Below are 24042 nucleotides of genomic sequence, written 5' to 3'. Positions count from 1 at the left end.
GTCCTCTAACTCCCAGGCCCAGGATCTTTCCAGTAGGCCATGCTGCTTTCCCTTGGAGGTGTCTGAGAAGGGTTGTGCAGGTTGCTGCTCCTCCTCTCTCATGGGGAATGGGAAGAGATGGCTTTGTCACCAAGTCTGCCATGGCCCTTGACAGTGAGCACAGGGAGGACTGGATTTCCTGCTATCTGCCTCCAAACAGCCTCTGTCCAGGATGGAAATGGGGGGGTGGGAGGGGCACCTGGGTCCTCGACGAGGACCGACGCAGGAAGCCTGATCCGGCCCTAGAGCCCCTTCTCCATCCAACTGAGACTTTCTCCACCGACCCTGTGGTGTTTTTCAGGGGAGACTCTGGGAAGGGGCTACAGAGAGCTGAAAATGGACCATGCCAGGAGGCCAAACTGGGCTGCCCACCACCAGTGGTGATAAGAAAGGAGACCCTGAAGATGCTGTCCTGGTGGCTCAGCCTCCGAGGTGGACTCCGGCCTCCAACTGAGACCAACACAGGGAGTCTGATCTGGCCCTGGAGCCCCCTATCCATCCAACCGAGACTTTCTCCACTGGCCCTGTAGTGTTTTTTGGGAGAGACTCTGGGAAGGGGCTACAGGGAGCTGAAAATGGACCATGCCAGGAGGCCGAACTGGGCTGCCCACCACCAGTGGTGATAAGAAAGGGGACCCTGAAAATGCTGTCCTGGTGGTTCGGCCTCCCAGGTGGACTTTGGCCTCCGACTATGGCACCTGGAAGCAGGGGTGAGTGAGGGGATGGGGATGGCTAAATAATAATAATAATAATAATGGCATTTGTTAAGTGCTTACTATGTGCAAAGCACTGTTCTAAGCGCTGGGGAGGATACAAGGTGATCAGATTGTCCCGTGTGGGGCTCACAGTCTTAATCCCCATTTTACAGATAAGGTAACTGAGGCACAGAGAAGCTCTGTGACTTGCCCAATGTCTCCGCCTGCTCAACGAGTTTAACCCTGCCCCACTTTCAATAGCTGTGGGGACTGGAAGCCATTCCAAGAACCCCACCTAGTAACAGACCACCCACAGTTGGGATTTTATTGTCTACAGTTTTGCAGCTGGTGAGCTATTCGCTTTTTAAAAATCAACTGAATATGGGTTTTTTTTCCAAGCATGGGACAAGTTTGCATTTATTTTGGAATTGGTGGTTAATACTCTGTGCAGGGCAACTGTGTTTCACTTCTTGGAGAACTAAGCTTTATATTTCAAAGCTAGACAACGGAGGTTTTTACCATGAGAAAAACTACTGAAATAGACCACTGCTCTCCCCATTTTCAAATCCTTCCTCAAACCTCATCTTCTGCAGAAGGCCTTGCCAAAGACCAATCTCTCCCCTCGCCAGATAACATCCCCAACTGCCACCTCAGTACTTGTACACCGGCTGTGCACTGGGAGATTCACAGTCACCAGGAGCACATCTGTGCATGTTTTACAAACCCGTTACTTCAACACTAACTCCGGTCCATAGTCCCATTTTCCCTTTCCTGCCTGTAAATTGTTGTTGTGTTTCTGTCTCTCCAACTCCTCAAGAGCAGGGATCATGTCCATTTAATTGAACGTAATTCTCCCATGTGCTCAGTACAATGCTGTGCACACAATAAACTGAAAACTCCTTCAGGGCAGGGATCTTGCCTATCAATAACTCTATTGTTCTCTCCTAAACATGCAGTACAATATTCTACCCCCACTAGGCACCCAGTCAAAACGACTGATTCATTTGGTCTTAATTTCACTCTCTTTCCACTCAGTGACTGTCACTAATTTATCATCAGAAGCGCTGTTTTGGGAGTGTTGAAAAATGCTTTACCACAGATTTGAGATTTTGAACTCTTCTGACAATTTGAATAGGAAAAGCATCAGTGAAGACACCTTAAAGAGAATTCTTGTCCAAAGGGACATCCATTTTGATCTGCAATCAATCCATCGGGAGTATTTATGGAGCACCTACTCTGTCCTACTGTGTGCCCTGAAATTGTACAGAAGGAGCGGTATTTTAGTTAGACCTGGAGAAAACATTTCACTTTGACTTTTTAAGTCTAATGATGTCATCAGCAAACCCAGCCCCTCTGATGCAAAGAATCCTGATCTCTGGAGTGGCTGCAAGCATCCCTGCAACAGAAAACCATTGCTTTATGTGGGACTTTGGAATTCACGTGAAAAAAATTACGGAATATTTTCTGCCTTTCCTGAGAAAACAGAAGATGACTCCTCAGGGGTGGGGGTGGGGAGGAGGGCCAGGGCTGGGGGAGGAGAGAAAGAGTGGAGTGATGGAGGAAGGGAGGCCTGTCAACCGAACCAGAAATAGAAGCAACGTGATCTAGTGGAAAGAGCACAGGCCTGCGAGTCACAGAGTGCCTGCACAGAGTTCTAATCCTGCCTCTGCCAAATTACTTGCGGTGTGACCTTGGGTGAGTTACTTAACTTCCCAACTTTCAAATGAGGATTCAATACCTGCACTCCCTCCTACTTAGACTGTGAGCCCCAAGTGGAACAGGGAGACGATTAACTTGTCTCGACCCCAGTGCTCAGAACAGTGTATGCCACATAGTAAGTGCTTAGCAAATACAATAATTATAATAACCCATAACTGATTCAGCCCAGCCCCCATCCTAGCTCAGTGCCAGGAGGCTTGCGGGTCACCAGGGTGCCCACCGACGTGGGAGTCGGGGCTGGTCTTCTCCGAGAGCTATGACCCAGGGAGTGTCTGGTTGCCAGCAGGAGCCTGCCTGGGTGTTGGGCCGGAGAGGTGGCTGGCTGTGGCATCAGGAGTCTGTGGGAAGGCACCCCTGTGTTCTAGGAGAACTGGGAGAAAACAACTACTCGAAAAAGCATATGACTGTGATGGGGAAAGTCACCACTGAGCCCGGCCCACTCCAGGCAAACAATCCCACTCACCCCTGGCCTTCGGGGAACTGGGCTGCCAGGTGGGGTAGATGAGGGGGCCTTGGGAGGTCAGGCTTTGGAGGAGCTGGGTCATGGGGGTGCCAAGGAGGTTGAGCCCTGTTGGGCACTGATGGATCTGCCTATACACTCCCTTTCACAGTCAAGATCCGACCCCATGTCAGGTCATACTTGGACGAGGCGGGACCCACATGTTCCCACATGATCTCTGCATAGGCATTGGAGCAGGCCACTTTCTGGCTGGAAATGGTCGATGCTGCTGGGAAGCCAGCCACCCAGCTCGGTCCCAAGCTTGCCGGGTGGGGACAGATCAAGCCCACCATGGGCCCTACAGGTGGCCAGGGCGGGTGCCCCAGCGGTCACACAACTGCCTGACAAAGTTAGGGGCTGGTGCCAGGAAGCCCCAGAGACTCAGTAAGCACAGCCCCTGGCAGCCGTGTCCCAGGCTGCGATGCCCGGCAGGGGTCCCGGCTACTAGGGGATGGGCCCCAAGTCAGGGATGAAGTGGTGACAGTCCTGTAAGTCAAAAGAAACCTGAGATTTCGGCTGTTTTATCAAAACGTCCTTGACAAACGGGACAGCACCGGCTCCTGCACTACATGCCTTGTGTGCTATGTTTTTATCCCCAAAAGGGAGGTCCGCTGCTAGTCAAACATTAATCGATAGGTTAAAAAAGATGTTTAAGTATTAGAAACTTAAATAGCATAAAGTCTATTTACAGTAATTTTTCTCAAAAAGACAACATAACCATTGGCTTGGAACTGAAACTGTGCAACTCAAACACACCCGACATCAAAACATGAGGCACTCCCTCAACTCTAAGCCTCACTCACCGTACACCAAACTAATGAAATATGGCAAAATTTCTACCGACCCTATACCTACCTACCTAAAGAAATCGCCCAAATGGTCAGGACGGCAGGAGTCATCAATGGCACAGGCACTTCACATGTCAAACCATCTACAGTACAGATGAAGGTATTTTGGCACCAACCTAGACGACTAAGTCAAAATGAAAACCAGTCCTGTTTCTAGAATCCATTGCCCAGAGTACCAACTCCCACTGATCCCAAGTCTGCTCAGGTGAGGCAGAGGTGGGAAAACTCCCGGGTTCAGAGGACAACAGGGAATGCAAACAGACCGTTGCAACTCGGCCAAGGTGGGGGAATCGGCCCAGGTGGTTTCCCAGTTTGCTGGGTGTCGAACAAGAACATCTTCCAATCACGGTGCCGGTTTTGGGTGGACCAGCCTACTGGTGTTCGAAACCCCTTCCGCTTGGCAAAGTCGAGGGAATACTTGTTCCGTAAACCCCAAGCGGACCGGCCGTCCTCAGGCACAGGCCCGGTTGGCAGGGCCCCGGCTGCTCGCTCGCTGTCTGCTGACCCCCTCTCCCAGGCCGCCGACGGCTGGGTCACACGGCGGAGAGGGGCGATGCCTGCACCGGTGGAAGCTCCAGGAGGGCCTGGACCGTGGTGCTCACTTTGACCAGACCCCGTTCTTCCAGGATGTGGTGAGGCAGGCAAAGCCTCTCCTGGAAAACAAAGGAGGAGATGATGAGTGGAGGAGAGGTCCGGGGTCAGATCATCGGGGAGGACAGGGGAGACCCAGGGGCCCTTTCCCGCACCCCAACAGCCTCCTCAATCCACCAGGTGGAATATTCTTTTAGGACTTTCTAGGTCACACCCCATAGTCTTGCTCCCAGCTGGAGGGTCTCTGCCTTTGTTCATTTGATCATATTTATTGAGCGCTTACTGTGTGCAAAGCACTGCACTAAGCACTTGGGAGCGTACACTACAACAACAAACAGACACATTCCCTGCTCACAGCGAGCTCACAGTCTAGACCTTGGTAACTGAATCTAGCCCAGGAACCAACTAGGCCTTCAGGGGACTGGCTCCTTACTACATACTGGAATGAGATCCAAAGATCTCAGAGAAAAGGGAAACTCAACTTACCAAATTGAACTTGTTATTATTATTAATGATATTATATACAATATAATTATACATTAATAATAATAATAATTGTGGTACTTTGTTAACTGCTTACTATGTGCCAAGCACTGTTTTAAGTACTGGGGTTGTGGAAGTTAATTGGTTGGACACAGTCCCTGTCCCACATAGGGCTCACAGTCTTAGTCCCATTTTTCCAGATGAGGGACTGAGGCCCAGAGAAGTTAAGTGACTTACCCAAGGTCACACAGCAGACAAGTGGCAGAGCAGGATTAGAACCCAGGTCCTTCTGACTCCCAGGCCCATGCTCTGTCCACTAGGCTACACTACCAAGAAAAACTTTCTAAATATAAATAGCCCATTTTTGGCCAAACATTTATAACGCTCCATACGCACAACACCTGACCAGAGAACTGGACCCCGGATCTATGGGTGACCAGAAAGTTGGGCCATGGATGATGTTCTACACTCAGTGGTGGGTGATCAGAGAGTCGACCCTCAGACCAATAGGTGGCCAGGGACCAAGGGGTGGCTGTGCTATGGATAGTGTTCCGCTCACAACTTAGCTATAGTCTCTTGATATGCAAATCCACGCCCTCAACTGCGTCCTATCCACTGAACTCAACTCCCTTGTTCCCCTGTCCCTCCACATTTCATATCACCAGCTTCGCGGCCCCGAATCACCTGCACAGTCTATTTCCTCGACTCTGGCGCTCAAGCTGCGGAGTGCTGTTGCTTCGACACTGTGGACCATCCCCTTCTCCTCAACATGCTATTCAAGCTTGGCTTCACAGACTCCATCCTCTCCTGGTTCTCCTCTTATCTCTCTGGCCGTTCATTCTCAGTCTCCTTTGTGGGCTCCTCATCCCCCCTCCATCCCCTTAATGTAGGGGTTCCTCAAGGCCCCAGTTCTTGGTACCTTTCTGTTCTCCATCTATACTCACTCCCTTGGTGAACTTATTCACTCCCAAGGCTTCAACTATCATCTCTACGCTGATGACACCCAAATCTACATCTCCGTCCCTGCTCTCTCTCCCCGCCTCCAGGCTCGTATCTCCTCCTGCCTTCAGGACATCTCCATCTGGATGTCTGCCCACCATCTAAAACTCAACATGTTCAAGACTGAGCTCCTTATCTTCCCTCCCAAACCCTGTCCTCTCCCTGACTTTCCCATCACTGTGAACGGCACTACCGTCCTTCCCATCTCACAAGCCCGCAACCTTGGTGTCACCCTTGACTCCGCTCTCTCATTCACCCCACAAATCCAATCGGTCACAGAGCAAGTGGGAGAGAGGAGATTAGAACCCAGCCCCACCCATGCTCTTCCCACTAGGCCACGCTTCCCTAGTCAGTCACACAAACAAACTTTAAAAGTAATCTCGAGGAGGAACATTAACTGGCAGGCAGATGTGACATTCCCTCGCTGTATCTGTCCCACCCTGAATTCATTCTGTAATTTATAGAGAAGCAGAGAGGATCAAGGTTCATGGAAAAGAGGAAGGCAGAGCATTCCTCAAATGCAGTCTGGTTCAGCCTTCCACACTCATCTTACTTAGACCCAAATGGGCCAGCCAGGACCAGCGCTCCCTACACCCGACTCAGGACCAGTTGTCCTCTCCCCAACCTTCAAAGTTGGGCTCTGCCCAGCATTGCCCTTCCCCACCCGCTGCCACCCCAGCCCCATCCAGGGCAGCCCTCATCCCAGCCAGGATCAGCTGCCTTGACCCCCGCCACCCCGGCCAGATGCACGGACCAGCCCTGAGCCCCTCTGCAGAAGTTTCTCCTACACATCCCTCAGTGGCAACCCATCACATAAGCAGCCACATCTGCTCTACCCTGCAGCTGTCCTCAGCCCCGCCCCTCACTCCCTTCAGGGCAGGTTCACCACTCTGCATTAATGGGCAACTGGGCACCAGCCTCTGGCCGTGCAGAGACTCTGGCCGGTGGCCCCGGGCTGGGGACAAGCCAAGGTCGGCCACAGGTGCTCGCTGCACCCTCCAGGCAACACTCACACACAACGCTTCGCCATTACCTGTGACACCCCCAACTTCTTGCAAGCATCAAGGAAGTTTTCCACGTTTCTTCGGCACTTGGCCATGCTGAGTTTTGGCTGCAAGACAAGAGGTGTCTGTGTTCTTAGTGGCTGAGGGGTATTATTAATGCTAATACTTCTATGACTATTATCAATTGGGCAATCAATCATATTTACTGAGCCCTTACTGTGTGCAGAGCACTTTAATTATTTCACAGGTTTGGTGAAGCGAGGCTGAGTTCTTAACCCTCCTTGAGGCTGAAGTGTTTGGGGAATTTCCAGGAAGGAAGGGCAGGGAGAGGAGTGCTGAGGCAGGGGTGGAGCGAGGGGGTTGGGGCAGGGTCAAGACACGGGTGTTAGGGTGGGGGTGGGGTGGGGCAGGAGCACCGGGACAAGGGTAGGGCTGGGACCAGGACACTTGGGCAACACAGGAAGCACCCAAGAGCACGGAGCACTCACTGCAGCTGGCGACGGGGCGTGGATGCTGGCCACGGAACGCGGCCTGATGTGATTAGCCAGGTGGCACAGGATCACACCATCCATAAGTGCAGCTCCAATGTCGTCCGGCAAAATGACCTTTAACCTCGACTCCAGGTTCTGGTCGGAGAAAGGAGGAAATGCTGGTGTTCCCCTTGGGAGGGTATATGCAGTTTGCTCAACTCAGGGGCTCCGTTCCAGCCCGGGCTATAGGGCCCTGCTTGGAAAGGAAGATCAGAGCCTTTCCCAGTTCATCCCAGCCATGCGGCCCCTCTGGCCAGAGGTGGCCTGGACACTCACCGACCGCAGCTGTCTTATCTGCTCCCGTTCCTCTCGCAGATGCTCCATCTTCCTTCTCATGGTGAACCCCGGGTCCGCCGCCCCGTACTCCTGGCGTGACGTGCGGCTGAATGCTGAAACGAATGACACGCGCCATCTTTGAGGGCAACTCGTGGGTCGGGATCGGTGGGGTGAGGGTGACGGGAGGCCAGAGGAGGATCCAGGCAGCTGGGGCAGCCGGCTGCTTCTCTGGAACACAAGCCTCCGAGGAGGGTTGCGGGGAGGGGAAGGGGGTATCTGAGACCAAGGTGGCAGACTTCCCTGGTAAACATGAGTGAGAGGGAGGGGGTGGGATGGGATGGGATGGAAAGAAGGCAGGGGTGCAGTAACCAGGGATCTGAAGGCGCATGCAGGCCCGGAACAATGAGCACAGTGTGGACATGATGCAGACACAGGGTGTCCGGTGGGGCGCACTTCCTACCCCCTAGGGTGACTCATTTAGCTGTACCCACTTAGGTTACCCTCCCCTGGCAAGGAATTTTTCTCTAAAACATTTACCTGGTCTGGGCTTCAAGCCAAACGGACCGTGTGAATACGTCTCTGTCCTCTCAAAATCCTGCCAGTCAAATCATGCCAAATTAGCTCACGCATCTTCGAGCAATATAACAACATCCAACAGGCAGTGCCCCGGGCAAGAATGGGCAGCAAGTTGGGGCTCTCCGCCTCTCCCCCCCCACACCCCACTGCCCAAACCCAGGCCAGGAATTGAGGAGCAGAGCTCCTGGCTCTGCTTCTGGCCCTGACGTTATCAGGTACTGGTATGAGGCAGGGCCCAACCCTCCAATGGAAGACTGGATTTACTGACCACCCACTCCATCGCCCACCATGGGGGGAGGGAGGACAGGAGCACGCCAGCCCCACATGGGGGAATTTCCCCAGTACCCAGTTTGCCTCATGTCCGACAGAAAGCCAGGATGAGAGGGAAACTGTGGTCCAGAAAACCATCTCAGGTGGCTGGGGGCTGGGGGAAGCCATCAGAGGGACTGCGGTCTCGCTACAGGCCGATGGACTGTGAGAAAGGTAATCTGGGAACACAGACGCTGATGCATGGAACTCCCCTCATCGACCCCCCCACTCCCTGCCCCACCCTGACAGAGGAGACTCAACCGACTGTCCCCTCCAGGAGAAACGCTCCGGCAGTGTGAACAGCCCTGGGAAGCACTCCTCAGACTGCCTCTCCCTGACTCGGAGTTGTAAAGAAGCCCCTCCTTGTGGGGGGAAGTCAAGGAGGGGAAACAGGGTGGGGGTTCTTGTTCTAACCCCTAAATGCTGACATGGAAACTAAATATTGCCTCCCTCAGTGACCCATTTGCCCTGACAACTTCTGCTTTTCATTTTGCTCCAACTTAGTCAGTGGACCCTTCCCACCGTTCATTAAGACTGCGTGCGTGCGTGCATGCATGTGTGTGTGTGTGTACACACACTGGGAAGAGGGGACAAGCATTGGGGAACGAACACCACCCTCCCTCCCTTCCTTGGGAGGGGCACCAGGGGCAGCCACAAATCTGGCTCTGGGTGAGCAGAGCTGCCAGTCTGGCCCAGAAGGATTGGGCAAGCGGGATGCTTCCCATCACTCTGAGCTTCGGCGATGGAGCCTGGGAAAATACCCTGTGAGTGTGACCCCAAGCTCGAGATAAAGGAAAGCCTGCAACAGTAACGGGTAATCAGCAGGAAGTGGGAAGATTAGAAGGTTCACATTTCCTGAGGCCTGTGTCCTAGGACTGTGACCCTGGGAAAGTCACACATGGGTCTGTACAGAGCAGCGAGTGGTGCAGTCTCATTGGAAACAAGAATTAGCCTCGAGCCTAAACCCAGACCCCCACCGACTGCCCTCCGTGCCTGTTAGCCCACCTAAATGTCGCCCATACCCCATGGCGCGAGTACCAGGTAGTTTGCGGTCACCTCACCTCCTGGCCTTCATGTCCACTCGAGCTCTTCCTTGAGGCCTTGTACTGAAAAACATTGGGAAGTCCAATTTGTTCTCCCCCCTGCCCCTGCCCCCTTCCTCTCTATTCACCTGCTCCTCCTGGTGCTCCCAGGACTCGCTGCATCCTCAGCCCTGGTCCCAGGTGGGCTGGGGAGCAGGAGACAGGGTGAGATGGATTGCAGGGGGTGGTGGTGGGGGAGCGGGGAATGGGCAGGAGAAGAGAGCTCAGGGGCCATAGGAGAAAGGCAAGTGTGGACATGAGGGATGAGGGTCTCACAGAAGCTTCTGTGGACAAGCCCCCTTCAAGTGCATTGTGAAGAGAGCTTTGCCCCGCCTAGGTGAATTTAATGAGGCCAATGCTCTCCTGCAATGTTCAAGTACCAGAAGTGCAGAATTTTTGTATCTCCTTGGATCCTTCCTTCCTCATTCAATTCATGGCTCATGCACTATGTTATAAAGGCCTGCCTGGTGGGCTGGATGCCTTGGAGATCAGTCAGTCAATCAATCAATCAATTGACAGGTGGCCCCGGGCCCCCAGTACTGCACTCACTACCCTTGCGGGCTCTCACTGGGAGCAGAGCCCGAGGATAGGGGACAGGGGATGGAGAGCAGGGTCTGAGTTTGTTAAACAGTAATGCAATGCTGGGGGAAGGGCTGGAGTGTTAAAATAATAGCAATAGTGCCTTTTGTTAAGTGCTTACTATGTACCAAGCACAGTACTAGAGAAGCAGCATGGCTCAGTGGAAAGAGCAAGCGTTTGGGAGTCAGAGGTCATGGGTTCTAATCCCGGCTCTGCTACTTGTCAGCTGTGTGACTTTGGGCAAGTCACTTAAGTTCTCTGTGCTTCAGTTACCTTAGCTGTAAAATGGGGATGAAGACTGTGAGCCCCATGTGGGGCAACCTGATCACTCTGTATACGCCCCCCCCCCCCCAGGACATAGAACCACAGTGCTTTGCACATAGTGCTTAACAAATACCATTATTGTTATTACTATTACTAAGCACTGGTGGATAAATGACAATCAAGTCTCACCTGGAGCTCACATACTAAGTAGGAGGGAGAGCAGGTACTGAATTCTCATTTTGCAGATGAAGGAACTGAGGCACAGAGAATTGAAGTGACTTGCCCAAGGTCACACAGCAGATATGTCACAGAGCTGGGAGTATAACCCCACATGCCTGCTGCGTGACTTTGGGCAAGTCACTTCATTCATTCATTCAATTGTATTTATTGAGCGCTTACTGTGTGCAGAGCACTGTACTAAGTGCTTGGGAAGTACAAATTGGCAACATATAGAGATTGTCCCTACCCAACAATGGGCTCAGTCTCTGTGCCTCAGTTACCTCATTCATAAAATGGGGATTGACTCGTGAGCCCCATGTGGGACAAGGGACTGTGTCCAACCCGATTTGCTTGCATCCACCTCAGTACTTAGTACAGTGCTTGGCACATAGTAAGTGCTAAACAAATATCACAAGTAGTAGAACCCAGATCCTCTGATTCCCGGGTCCGTGCTGTATCCACTCAGCCACTCTGCTTATGTAGCTGTAAAACACACTTTGAAGGGTGAATTCACAGAGCCGCTTCATTCAAGCCTAGAAAGCAGAAAGCCTGGAGGGTGGGGGTAGAGAGGATGGGAGCTTGACTGGGAGGATGGGGCCTGACTAGAGTGGGCACGGCAGTGGAGGGGATGATGGAAGAGGGTAGGAAAGGGCAGACAAGGCAGAGGGCAGTGAAAGGGGGTGAGTGGAATGGAATGCGACAGAAGGAGGTTGGGAGGGAGGCAGAAGACAGAGGCCAGAGAGTGTGAAGGGCTAGGGTGGAGGGGGCAGAAGGACTGGACCGAAGTCACTCCGGCAGGCCGGAAGACCAGATGGCCCTGCTGTCAGACAACTCCCATGAGGGGCTGAGGAGTTGAAATAAAGTGCAAATCTTTTCTCTGGAATAGTTCTCCTGACGCACAAGTCCAGGCGAAGTGTCAGGACTGGTGTCCGGGAAGTACTGGCCGTTCCCAAGAACTCTCCAGCTGGGGAGCTAGGGGGCAGCGGGCCGGGCCTGCCCGGGGGGGAGAGGGGACACAGGGACAGGAGGGCAGATCCTGCGGTCACAGGAATTCCCCGGGCTCCCCGCCGGGCTGGACAGGGTCCCACTGCACCCACTCACTGACACCCCGTGGCTGCTTAGAGGAAATTCAGGCTTCCTGGAGTCCAGGCCTGGTCTGCCCCCATCAGGCCCCGGCGAAACGGGGGGCCCAGCTCTGTCCGGGTGCCTGCCCACTGCCGCTTCACTCCAGAGAGATGCTCATCGGCACCCTCCGAGGATCAGAGGGACCCTCTCCCCCCGCCTGGTGCCCGTGCTGCCGCCCAGGCCCGGTCACCGGGTGGGCACAGGGTCCCAGAGGGGCTACCTTGAAATAGTCCTTGCGCATCTGCTTGCTTCGCCTCCTCTCTTCGCTCTGCCAAGCCACGGGCTGCGTCTCGGGCCAACGCCGCTCGTCCACTTGGCCCTTCTGGTTTTCTAAGGGCTGCAAAGAAATCATCTCCTCTGGATTTCAGACAGACAGCGCCAAAGATGGTGCGGGATGTTTATGTTAACTGTGAGCCCCACATGCGACGGGGACTGTGTCCAACCTAATAAACTTGTATCTACCCTGGCACTTAGAACGGTGCATGACACATAGTAAGGACTTAACAAATACCACAAAGAAACACCAACAGAAAAAAAAACCTCACCTGCCAGGCGAAAGGTGATGGCGGAGAGCTGGCTTCGTCAGCTGAGGCGCTGAAAGGGAAAAGGAACCTGAGGACATGGCAGTGTTATGTCAGGGCACGGCATGTCTCAGGTGGTCTCCCTGAGTCAGGCGTCTAGTCTCAGGGAGAGAGGAGCCTCCCCAGATCGAGTTGCTCCTCTAAAGCCAACCTATTTACTGTATCTCAGTCTTGTCTATCTCGCTGCTGAATCCATGCCACATCCTCCCTCTGCCCTGGAACTTGCTCTCCTTTCACATCTGACAGCCCACCACTCTCCCCACCTCAAAGCCTTCCTGAAATCACATCCTCTCCAAGAGGTCTTCCCTAACTAGGCCCTCATTTCTCCTATTTGCTCTCTCATCTGTGTCACGTATGCACTTTCATCTGCATCTTTTAAGCACTTGGTATTCATCCCACACCCAGCCCCACAGCACTATGTTCATATTCTCATTCCATTCTCCTGTCAGAAATTGATCTTAATAATAATGATGATGGTATTTATTAAGCACTTACTATGTGCCAAGCACTGTTCTAAGCACTGGAGTAGATACGAGGTAATCAGTTCATCCCACGTGGGGTTTATAGTCTTAATCCCCATTTTACAGATGAGGTAACTGAGGCACAGAAAAGTTAAGTGACTTGCCCAAAGTCACACAGCAGACAGTATAGGAGTCAGAATTAGAACCCATGACCTCTGACTCCCAAGTCCGTGCTCTTTCCACTAAGCCATGCTGCCTCAACCACCTGCTTTTACCATCTGTCTTTTTGTCTATACTGTGACCTCTCTGTGGACAGTCTAACAATTCTACTTAATCATTTTCCTCCATTTGGCTAGTAGAGTGCTCAGAACAAAATGAGATCTCAATAAACATGATTGATTAGTTGATGATAATAATAAATAATAATAATGGTATTTGTTAAGTGTTTACTATGTGTCATGCATTGTACAGCACGCTGAGTAGATACAAGTTAATCGTCAGACGCAGTCCCTGTCCCTGAAATGGCTCACAGTCTGAATAGGAAGAAGAATAGGCATTGATTGCCCATGTTAGAGATGAGGGTCAGAGAAGTTAAGTGACTTGTCCAAGGTCACAGAGCAGGCAACTGGAAGAGCTAGAATTGGAACTCAGGCCCTCTGATGCCTAAGCCCATGGTCTATTGTATTGGGCCTCCCCAGGATTTGGGCACAGGAGAGGGGAGCCTCACTGGGTCAAGGTACAGGAGAAGGGAACCTCCCTGGGCCTGAGTACAAGAGAGAGGAGCCTCCCTGCGCTGGGGTACAGGAGAGGGGTGCACCCTTAGGCCAGGGCACAAGATAGGGGTTTCTCTCCTGGCACAGGAGACAGGAGAGTAGCCTCCCTGAGTCAGGTGCAGGAGAGGGTTGGGGGTAGGGGGTACGTTAGCAGACCTGAAATGCACTTTGCGATGTATGAAATCCTCCCTAAAGTGTCTCTTCAGAGCCTCATGTTAGCCAGCAAATATATCTACCTGCACTTCTTCAAGTCTTAGACAAACCACCTAACTGCTCCATACCTCAGTTGTTTTCTCACCTGTAAAATGGAAATTAAATATCTGTTCTCCATTCCCTTTGGACTCTAAGCCCCATTTGGGACAGGGATTGTGCCCTATCTGACTATCCTGCATCTATCCCAGGACTCAGTACAGTGCTTGGCCAAGAGTAAATGCTTAATAGCACAATTACTATCTATATGGGCTCGTTCAAGTACTACCATAAACAGTATCGACTTTCTCCAGATCGTGGCAGCAGGGACGTCGTGGGGTGGGGGTGGGGGGGTGCTCGGTTTCCAATACTCCTCTTGTTGAAGTTCTAGACAAAAGCCAAGGGGCACCCCTGGTTCCCACTGACCCGAGCCTGCTGAATGCCAGCAGGCAGCGGGGTCGCCATGAAAACAGGGCGTGACTGGGGAGGGGACCCCAGAAGCAAGGAAGGGAACATGTCTGCCATCTCTGTTTTATTATACTCTCCCAAGCACTTAGTGCAATGCTCTACACACAGTAAGTGCTCAACAAATACCATCGACAGTGAGGGGGTCTAGGGAGGCAAGGTGGAAGGCGATCATGGAGTCAGCAAAGTCCTTAGGGCATGGGCAAGGAGAGAGATGCCACTGTGATTTTTAGTTCCATGCAGGCCCAGTAAGTACATCTGGGATATTTCCACTTGGATCTCTGGGAAAAATTAGCCAACGACATGGGACCTCCTCACACACACACACACACACACACACACACACACACACACACACACACACACACACTTTTGAAGAGCATTACACTCAGATATTGGGGTTTGCCTGTCTTTGAAGAGAGACATTTGTATATGAGAATCTGACAAAAATCAATCAGTGGTATTTATTGAGTGCTTACTATGTGTAGACCACCGTACTGGACACTTGGGAGAGTACAACGTAATTCATAGGCACCTTCCCTGTCCATCAGGAGTTTACAGTCTGGAAGGGGAAATGGACGCTAAGATAAATTATGGATGTGTACATAACTGCTGTCCCCTTTTAGAGTGGCATCTGGAATTTCCAATACACTACAAGTCATTCATTCATTCATTCAATCATATTTATTGAGCGCTTACTGTGCAGAGCACTGTACTAAGTGCTTGGGAAGTACAAGTTCACAAGAAACAGTCTCGACTTGTTTCTATAGAAACGATCTGGGCATATCACTCCCCTCTTCAAAAATCTCCAGTGGTTGCCTAACCTTAATAATAATAATGATGGCATTTATTAAGCATTTACTGTATGCAAAGCAGTGCTGGGGAGGTTACAAGGTGATCAGGTTGTCCCACAGGGGGCTCACGGTCTTAATCCCCATTTTACAGATGAGGTAACTGAGGCCCAGGGAAGCTAAGTGACTTGTCCAAAGTCACACAGCTGACAATTGGTGGAGCCGGAATTTGAACCCATGACCTCTGACTCCAAAGCCCATGCTCTTTCCACTGAGCCACGCTGCTTCTCTACCTTCAACCTTGTACCTGCTTCAACTTCGCATGAAGCAAAAGCTCCTCACTATTGGCTTCAAAGCTCTCCATCACCTCGCCCCCTCCTACCTCACCTCCCTTCTCTCCTTCTACAGCCCAGCCCGCACACTCTGCTCCACTGCCGCTAACCTCCTCACTGTGCCTCGTTCTCGCCTGTCCCGCTGTCAACACCTGGCCTACAGCCTACCTCTGGCCTTGAATGCCCTCCCTCCACACATCTGCCAAACTAGCTCTCTTCCTCCCTTCAAAGCCCTACTGAAAGCTCACCTCCTCCAGGAGGCCTTCCCAGACTGAGCCCCCCTTATCCTCTGCTCCACCTCCCCTCCCCATCACCCCAACTCCCTCCCTTTGTCCTACCCCCTTCCCCTCCCCACAGCACTTGTGTGTTTGTAAATATTTATTATTCTATTTATTTTATTAATGATGTGTACAGATCTATAATTCTATTTATTTTGATGGTTTTGACACCTGTCTACTTGTTTTGTTTTGGCTGTCTCCCCCTTCTAGACTGTGAGCCCGTTGTTGGGTAGGGACTGTATATGTTGCCGAATTGTACTTTCCAAGTGCTTAGTCCAGTGCCCTGCACATAGTAAGTGCTCAATAAATACGATTGAATGAATGGATGAATGACTACAGGAGGGATAGTCAAGCAGAGGCACACTCATTCCATTCCTAGCTTGGCCAGTGGCTAGCAAGTGGAAAGCAACTGCTACAAGTCAAAAGTCCCCTGTTTTGGGCAAAAGCAGCATGGGAAAGAGTTGAGGGTGGAGACTCACGTTTACCGAGCAGAAGGAGGCAATGGTAAACCATTTCCATATTTTTAATCAAGAAAACCCTACCAGATACACTACCAGAACGATTACAGACAGAGGTGGGGCATTCTGGGAGACATGTGTCTATGGTGTCTCTGTGGCTCGGAGACGACTCGACGGCATAAGACAAGACATAAGTTCTGTGGGGGTGAGGGTTGGGTGGAGAAGCAGCGTGTCTCAGTGGAAAGAGCACAGGCTTTGGAGTCAGAAGTCATGGGTTCAAATCCCAGCTCTGCCAACTGTCAGCTGTGTGACTTTGGGCGAGTCACTTAACTTCTCTGTGCCTCAGTTACCTCATCTGTAAAATGGGATTAAAACTGTGAGCCCGATGTGGGACAGGGACTGTGTCCAACCTGATTTGCTTAGAACAGTGTCTGGCACATAAGTGCTTAACAAATACCACAATTATTATTATTATTATTATTAATAATAATAAGTACAATTGATTGATTGAAGATGGTGGTCAGTGGTACCACAAGATCAACCCCAAGGTTCTGGAAGCCCAAGACCCCAGCTGTTGGATTCAGGTTTGAATATGCACACCAGCTCCCTCAAAGGACACATGAACGAACAAGAGGGGATGTCAGAGACTTTCCCAGGAAGAAGAAATACTGAGACCAATTTCAGGGAAGCAGGCAACCCACTAACTAGCCAGCCCACCAGCCAACCCGTCAAACCACCACCAGCCAGATGATCCACCAGTCACTGGCCACCAGTTACCAGCTAACCAGCCTTCCAACCAGTCAGCCATCAGCCAACTAGCCCACCCACCAACCACCAGACTTGTGTATATGTTTTGGGGGGGGGGGGGGGGGTCTGACTGCCTGAGTCCCCTTGGAGTCCTTGGAGTACAGCCTCTTGTTGGGGCTGGGCCACCCCAACCCACCAGCACAAACTCGGAGTGGCCCTGAAACACGTTCCGTACCTTTTCTCCATGTCCATGCATGGCTTTGGCCTGTTCCTTGTGCTTGCCGAGGGAGAGTGGTTCAGAAACCTAGGGGAAAAGAGCCAGATCTTTGGGCACTGAGCCTGCAGCAGATCCCCACCTCAAACTGCACAGACCCCCCATACCTGACTCAAAGGGGCTCTCAGATAGAAAACGGACATAAATGCCATCACTCGGCCCCCCTGTGGCATTGGGGCCCCTAATGGAAGCTGTGGCTGTAGCTGGGCAGCTGGGAAAATTTCCAAGGCCCCTCTCCTCATCCTGGCGAAGCCTGTGGAAAAAGGACTAAAGGTGCTTGCTGTCCCACCCTGCCCTGGCAAATGAGCAGGGATTCTGCTAGACTGTAAGCGCCTCGTGGGCAGCCAGGCCAACTAACTGCACACATTACACAAAGCTTCTTGTGGGCAGATATCCTATCTACTAACTGTACTGTCCCTCTTCCACTCGTCCTGTGCAGTATTCTGCACAGAGTAGGCAATCAGTCCACTCTGATGATGTATTACAAAGGGGGAGCCCAGAGGACGGTGGGTTGAGCTGGGCAGGAGTCCTGGGCTGCATTGGCTGCACTGCTGTCCTGTTCTTCGGGTTGATGGGCAGGATGTCGATGGGCAGGGCCTGGCCAGTGGGATGACTGGAGGGCCGTTAGCTCTAATCAAGCCCCCGTGTCCCCTACTCCCACTCGGGCAAAGAGTGCAGAGGACACGAGAAAAAGAACCAGCCCCCGGAACTGCCGCTATCCATCAGATACTTCCCCATGCTAATGGGGAAGCCTGCTTCCCACACCCAGAAAGCCAGGTGCCTGGGAACCCCCTCCACTTCCCTCCCTGAGTCTTGCTCCCTATGAGCAGAAAGGCCTCTTGGACTGGCCAATGCGGAGCTGTCAAGGAAAAGCTTCGGGTCTTTCTCTGCAGGCCCAGCCATGGCCTCGGGCCCCAACCCCGCTCCCAGGCTCCACCAGGCACCCCTCACCTTGGCCTCTCAGGTGAAGGAGAGGCAGTGCGGTCCAGTGGATAGAGCAGAGGCAGAAGGACCTGGGTCCTAATCCCACTCTACCACTTGCCTGCTGTGTGACCCTAGGCAAGTCACTTCACTTCTCTGTGCCTAAGTTACCTCATCTGTAAAATGGGGATGAAGACTGTGAGCCCCATATGGGACAAGGACTGTGTCCGACCTGATTACCTTGTATCTACCCCAGCACTTAGAACAGTTCTTCACATATAATAAGAACTTAACAAACACTACAATAATTGATTTTCAGGGTGGGAGTCCAGGGAACAGATCCACCCCACTTCTAAACTGTAAACTCATTGTGGGCACGGAATGTGTCTACCTATTGCTGTGCTGTACTCTCCCAAGCAATTAGTACAGTGCTATGCACATAGTAAGCTTCAATAAATACAATTGAATGAATTCTCTGGGGAGCAGATCCCTTGGAGAATGGACCCCCTGGGCAGTACACTCTCCATGGGTAAACTGAAATCTACAAACGGCCTGGACTTCTCAATCTTCCCTCCACTCTCCAGAACCAACTTTTAGACCTCAGCCGACCCTGAGATAGAGCAGCCCCGGGGAGGAGATATATCAGCTGTATCTCTCTGGAAGCGCTGCAGAATGCAGACAAGGCAACACAACTGAGAGCAGTCCCGAGAAGGGGATATATCAGCTGTATCTCTCTGGAAGAGCTGCAGAATGCAGACAAGGCAACACGACTGAACTGAACACATCTTTTCCAAGATTCATCAGTAGCTAAATGAGCCCACAGTAGGTGAGAAAGTCCAATTCCTAATCACAGAAGTTCAAATGAACACAAGACTTAGCCCTGCTACACATTCTAATTGGATTAAACACGACCCATTAAAAATGCAACAGAAAAGCAATTTCCACAGGTTGCAGGCACAGCAAATTCTGGGTGTCTAGAGCCTGCACAGCACCGCAGGACTCACACCCATTTTCAAATGCAATTGTCAGTGAACTCTGAGACCCTCTGGGAGGCAAACATTTTATCTTTCAAAACTGATCAAAGGGTCAGAATTCTTAGAGTATTCTGTGGAAGAAATGGCCAGGATCTCTGAACTTAGGTTCTCAAGACTGGTGCCGAGTGGCAGCCCAGGCCCATGGTCCCCGACAGTGGGGGTTCCATGGCTAGTGTTGACAGACACTGCGTCCCCTGTCCCACTATCAGTGGCCAGGGTGACACTCTCAGTGCCATCAGCTGCCGCCTAACCAAGTACTCAGGTCAAGCCTCTGCCTCTGAGCCATCGGGTGCTTTGTTCTTTGAGGTCAGACTGTTTCACAGCAGCATGGCCCATGATAGGTTTGCCCATCGACCTGCAGGCCCGCTGGAGTTGGGCTGGGCCCTCCCAGAGGGCCACCCCCAGAGCTCTCGTAGCTGCAGTCAGCCCGCTTGCCCTGTGGTCAGCCCCTGGAGCCAGACCCGCCCCGGCAACCCTGGGGGGCAGGCGCCCAACCGATGCTTTAGATACCTGCTGGCACGTCCGGCCGCTCTCGTCCTCTGGAGAAGTTTTTCACTGAAGGACGTTCTATAACTTAGGGGTCTCCGTCTGTGTTCGCAAGTCCCGCACATCAACCAAACCCCAAGACGGAAGGAGGGAGGAGGAGATGTTGACACGGGAAGAGGACAGGGGAGTCATTATGAGCACACGCAGAGACGAGAGATGGGAGAGAATGCACAGGGGTGAGAGAAAGAGATTAGTTCTAACCAGTTGGAAGTCGCCATCCATGCCCGGGAACGGAGCACTGGGGCTTTTCGCTGACTGACCGACTCACCGACCCCTAAAGAATGACAGACCCTCCATTCTGGGTGGGCAAAGGGCATGGGGAAAGGCTCTGATGCCCACCCTCCGAATGGTCCCAGTTTTTCTGGAGTTGCCGAGACCCTCCCTCTCACAGCTCAGTATGTAGGTCTCTTGCCCTAAAGGGTGGGATCTCACCCACCTTATTTTCCCTCCCTACGGCCTCACCTATGCCCTCAGTCCTACCCCTTAAGCATTTAGGGACTCAGTTAACCTTCACCAACATCACTCGTTTACAGACCCCTCTACTCTGGTGCTTCCATCCTGGTTATTTATTTTCATCCCATTCTCTCCCACTGGACTGTAAGCCCCATGAGGGCAGGGATCGTGTTTCTCAGCTCTACTATACTTCTGTCTTCCAAGCCCTTAGGCTCAGACTGCCTGGAGAGACGAAACTTGGTGGGGAGCTGCCACCTCTGCTGCTCCTGGGGAGCGGCAACCAGTGCTGGGAGCAGGGGCACCAACAGCAGTCTGTATCCAAGCTACCACCCACTCGCCCACCTCCATGCCCTTGACCCCACCAGGGAGTGTGGCTGGGCCAAAACTCATAAGAGAACTCATCAGAGAAGCAGCGTGGCTCAGTGGAAAGATCACGGGCTTGTGAGTCAGAGGTCATGGGTTTTAATCCCGGCTATGTCACTTTTCTGCTGTGTGACCTTGGGCAAGCCACTTAACTTCTCTGTGCCTCAGTTACCTCATCTGTAAAATGGGGATGAAGACTGTGAGCCCCATGAGGGACAAGCTGATTACCTTGTATCTACCCCAGTGCTTAGAACAGTGCTCGGTACATAGTAAGCATTTAACAAATACCATTATTATTATTATAATTATTATAAGGAACTGACTCACAATGAAAACATTTCACAATGGGACAGATCTGGGTGACTGGACTCAACCCTGAATTCACAGTCCAGAGGTGTGTTCCACTTCACACTGACCAGTACCGACAATTATCACCGACACGCAGTCTGGAGGCTGTGGTCTGTTGCTTGCTGACACTGTCATCGACACAGCCTGGAGGCTGCAGGCTATTGCATACTGACACTGATACTGTCACTGACAAATACAGCCTAAAAGCTGTGGTCCTTTGCCCACTGACACCAAAACTGTCATTGACAAATACAGCCTAAAAGCTGTGGTCCTTTGCCCACTGACACCAAAACTGTCATTGACAAATACAGCCTAAAAGCTGTGGTCCTTTGCCCACTGACACCAAAACTGTCATTGACAAATACAGCCTAAAAGCTGTGGTCCTTTGCCCACTGACACCAAAACTGTCATTGACAAAACCAGTCTGGAAGCTGCCATTCACTGTACACCAAAACATAGTCTGGAGGCTGCGGTCCATTGTTCACTGACACAGTCATCAACACTATCACCGACATTGTTTGCAGGCTGTGGCCCACTGCATGGTAACACTGACGCTGTCAACAAAACAACAAGGGCAGGAGGCTACAGTCCATTGCTCATTGACACTATGTCACCAGCACTGCCACTGACAGAGTTCACTAACAGAGTCTGGAGACTACTGTTCATTGCACACTGACACCAACAATGTCACCGACACACACATCCTGGAGGTGCAGGGCACTGCACACTGTCCCTGACACTGTCCCCAACACTGAGATGCTCTGGAAATTGGGTCCCCAAAGCATTAGAAAACATGGCCAATCACTGAAGGGTTCTTTGGGTACTGTAACTAGGCCCTGTAACTAGGAGAGGGAAACAGTGGGGCCTATTGGATATAGCAACAGGCCTGGGAGCCAGGAGACCTGGGTTCTAATCCCTGCTGTACCACTTGACAGCTATGTGACCTCGGGCAAGTCACTTCACTCTCTGTGCCTCAGTCTTCTCAACTGCAAAATGGGGATTCGATCCCTTTCCTTCCTTCTACTTACATTGAGTCCCACATGGAACAGAGATTGTGTCCAACCTGATTAATCTGTATCTACCCTAGTGCTTAGAACAGTGCTTGACTCCTAGTAATCACTTAATAAATACCATTAAAAAAGTGGAAATCCAGCACTAGGGCTTCTCTGAGACAGAGACCCTGTGCTCCAGTGGGTCCTCCTTCTGCCCTACAAGGCAAATTTAACCCCTGGGAAGGCAGGAAATCAGGGCTGGTATTTATCATTCCACTGCTTGCTCATTCATAAGTACAGGTCAGGTCTCTGAAAAGAATAATTTTGTACACTGCAAGGGAAGGAGAACTAAGAGTGAAGGAAAGAAAGCTAGTGTAGAGTGCCCATCAACCACACAATTAGCCAGGAGGGATGGAAATGTTTTCAACGGAATCAGAGTGAGTTAGTGGGTCTAAAACATGGGACTCATCGTCAGAAGATCAAGGGCCAGACAAACCCAGGTATGGGGGCTCAGTGCCAGAGCTGTAGTGAAGCAAGACAGAAAGTGTCCTGGGCCTGCGTGGTCCTGGGGCTGAGAATGTCCCTAACCATGCTGGGCATGCCACCTGGTTGCCCCCGTATTAGGGCCGGTGCACGTTTCGGGCCATTAGGGGACTAATGGCAGGCCCAGATGCCCTGGTCTCAGATCGAGTGGCAGGACCAGCTTCCCTGTCTGAGACCCAGAGACAACCTAGCTTCCCCAATCTGAGACACAAAGGCAGCTTAGCTCCCCCAATCTAAGGCCCAAATGCAGGCTCGAGTATCCCCTGGTTTGAGGCCCAAAGATAGGTCTGACTCTCTTCTGGTCTGAGGCCCATCAGCAGTCCTGACTCTCCCCTGACATGAGGCCAAAGAGCAGGGCTGGATCCCCTTTAAGACACTCTCAAAGACTGGCTGTGGCTTAGCAGCCTCACCTTGGGCAGGGACAGAGTGATGAGAGGGAGGCTGGGATCCATGGGAATGAGGTTGTTGGGAGGGGTCACATGAGGAGGGGAGGCTTAGAGGAAGAGTGATGAGGGAGGGGACAGCAAGAGTCCATAAGTAGGTAGGAGCTGAAGCAGTAGAGTAGACTTTTGTACCTACTCCCCCATAGCCCAGCATACTCTGTTCCAGCCTCCAGGGCATGGAAATCACAGCATCATGATGGGTCCTTGGGTGTGGTTTCTCAAAGGTTCTTCAACCTAGCCCCAGGCCCAGAGCCCCAGGCCGGACCACTGCCCTCTAAGCAGGAAGGGTACCCAGCGGCCACCCAGCTGCCCCTGTCCCATGGTCATATAGGAGCCCAGGCAAAACCGGACACAAGGGGACCCATCTGGGGTTTCACCCACTTTGGACAGTCTCTAGTCATCCCATCTGGGTCAGGGAGTCCTTCCAACTTGCTGGGTTTGATTTCTGCATTTAACTCCAGGTCCGCACTGTCAATTTTTGTATGTGCTTGAAATAACCTAACTGAAGTAAGAAAGTGTGTGTGTGTGTGTGTGTGTGTGTGTGTGTGTGTGGTGTGTGTGTGTGAAAATTCCTACATTCTTGTATGAAAAAAATCCAAGTGCAGTGGCATATAATATCTTACTGCTTAGGGATAACAAAAAGATTATTTAAAAATTTAAAAAACAAAATTTGTACAGTTGTTTTTAAAGCTTTTGTAGCTTTCCCATTAGATCCATTAGGCTCCAGTGGCACCAGCTACAATGATCCGTTCTCTTCCTAAATTTCCCTGAATGGATTTTAATAGCCTGTTCCTTGTAAAATGTATCAGGGGACACAAAAAGTCAGGGTAAATGACAACAGTGTGCCAGAAATGCCGAGGGCAGCTCTGCCAGCTGTGAGCCTGGAGTAAATACCTGTTCTTCTGCTCTTTCTGCAGGAGCTGAGCAGCAATTTTCCTCAGGTCAGTCACTGCCTTCAGGTCCTCCTCCTCTTCCTCCTCCTCCTCCTCTTCCTCCTCTTCTTCGAGCTGCTGTCTCTCAAGCCTGGAACACAGTATCAGAAGCCTGAACTGGGGCCATGGTGCAAGCTGGTGAGCAGAGCAGGCAGGAGGGTTAAAAGGATGGGCACAGGAAGCAGGCAGGATGGGTAGGAGGATGGGTGGATGTGCAGGGCATGGTTCTCCCCCCCGGGCTGATGGGAACTGATGTGGGACACTCAGGACACTGGCTGAAT

General features: G+C 51.8%; 1 protein-coding gene across 1 annotated transcript in view; it reads right to left on the bottom strand.

Moving 5' to 3' along the window:
- Positions 1–2558: 2558 nt before the first annotated feature.
- The window catches only part of LRCH2 (leucine rich repeats and calponin homology domain containing 2), a 40055-nt gene continuing 18571 nt past the window's right edge, over positions 2559–24042 (bottom strand). The window contains exons 12-22 of the mRNA XM_038747795.1: positions 23724–23852; positions 19652–19729; positions 17148–17216; positions 12383–12431; positions 12058–12174; positions 9630–9674; positions 8221–8278; positions 7684–7796; positions 7366–7503; positions 6907–6984; positions 2559–4453 (exon numbers count right to left, since the gene is read on the bottom strand). Coding sequence (XP_038603723.1) covers positions 4334–4453; positions 6907–6984; positions 7366–7503; positions 7684–7796; positions 8221–8278; positions 9630–9674; positions 12058–12174; positions 12383–12431; positions 17148–17216; positions 19652–19729; positions 23724–23852 — 994 coding nt within the window. The 3' untranslated portion in view covers positions 2559–4333. The remainder of the gene's footprint in view (positions 4454–6906; positions 6985–7365; positions 7504–7683; positions 7797–8220; positions 8279–9629; positions 9675–12057; positions 12175–12382; positions 12432–17147; positions 17217–19651; positions 19730–23723; positions 23853–24042) is intronic.

This window comes from Tachyglossus aculeatus, chromosome 6 (genome assembly GCF_015852505.1).
Source record: "Tachyglossus aculeatus isolate mTacAcu1 chromosome 6, mTacAcu1.pri, whole genome shotgun sequence".
Taxonomy (NCBI): domain Eukaryota; kingdom Metazoa; phylum Chordata; class Mammalia; order Monotremata; family Tachyglossidae; genus Tachyglossus; species Tachyglossus aculeatus.
This window is presented reverse-complemented; position numbering and strand designations above follow the sequence as displayed.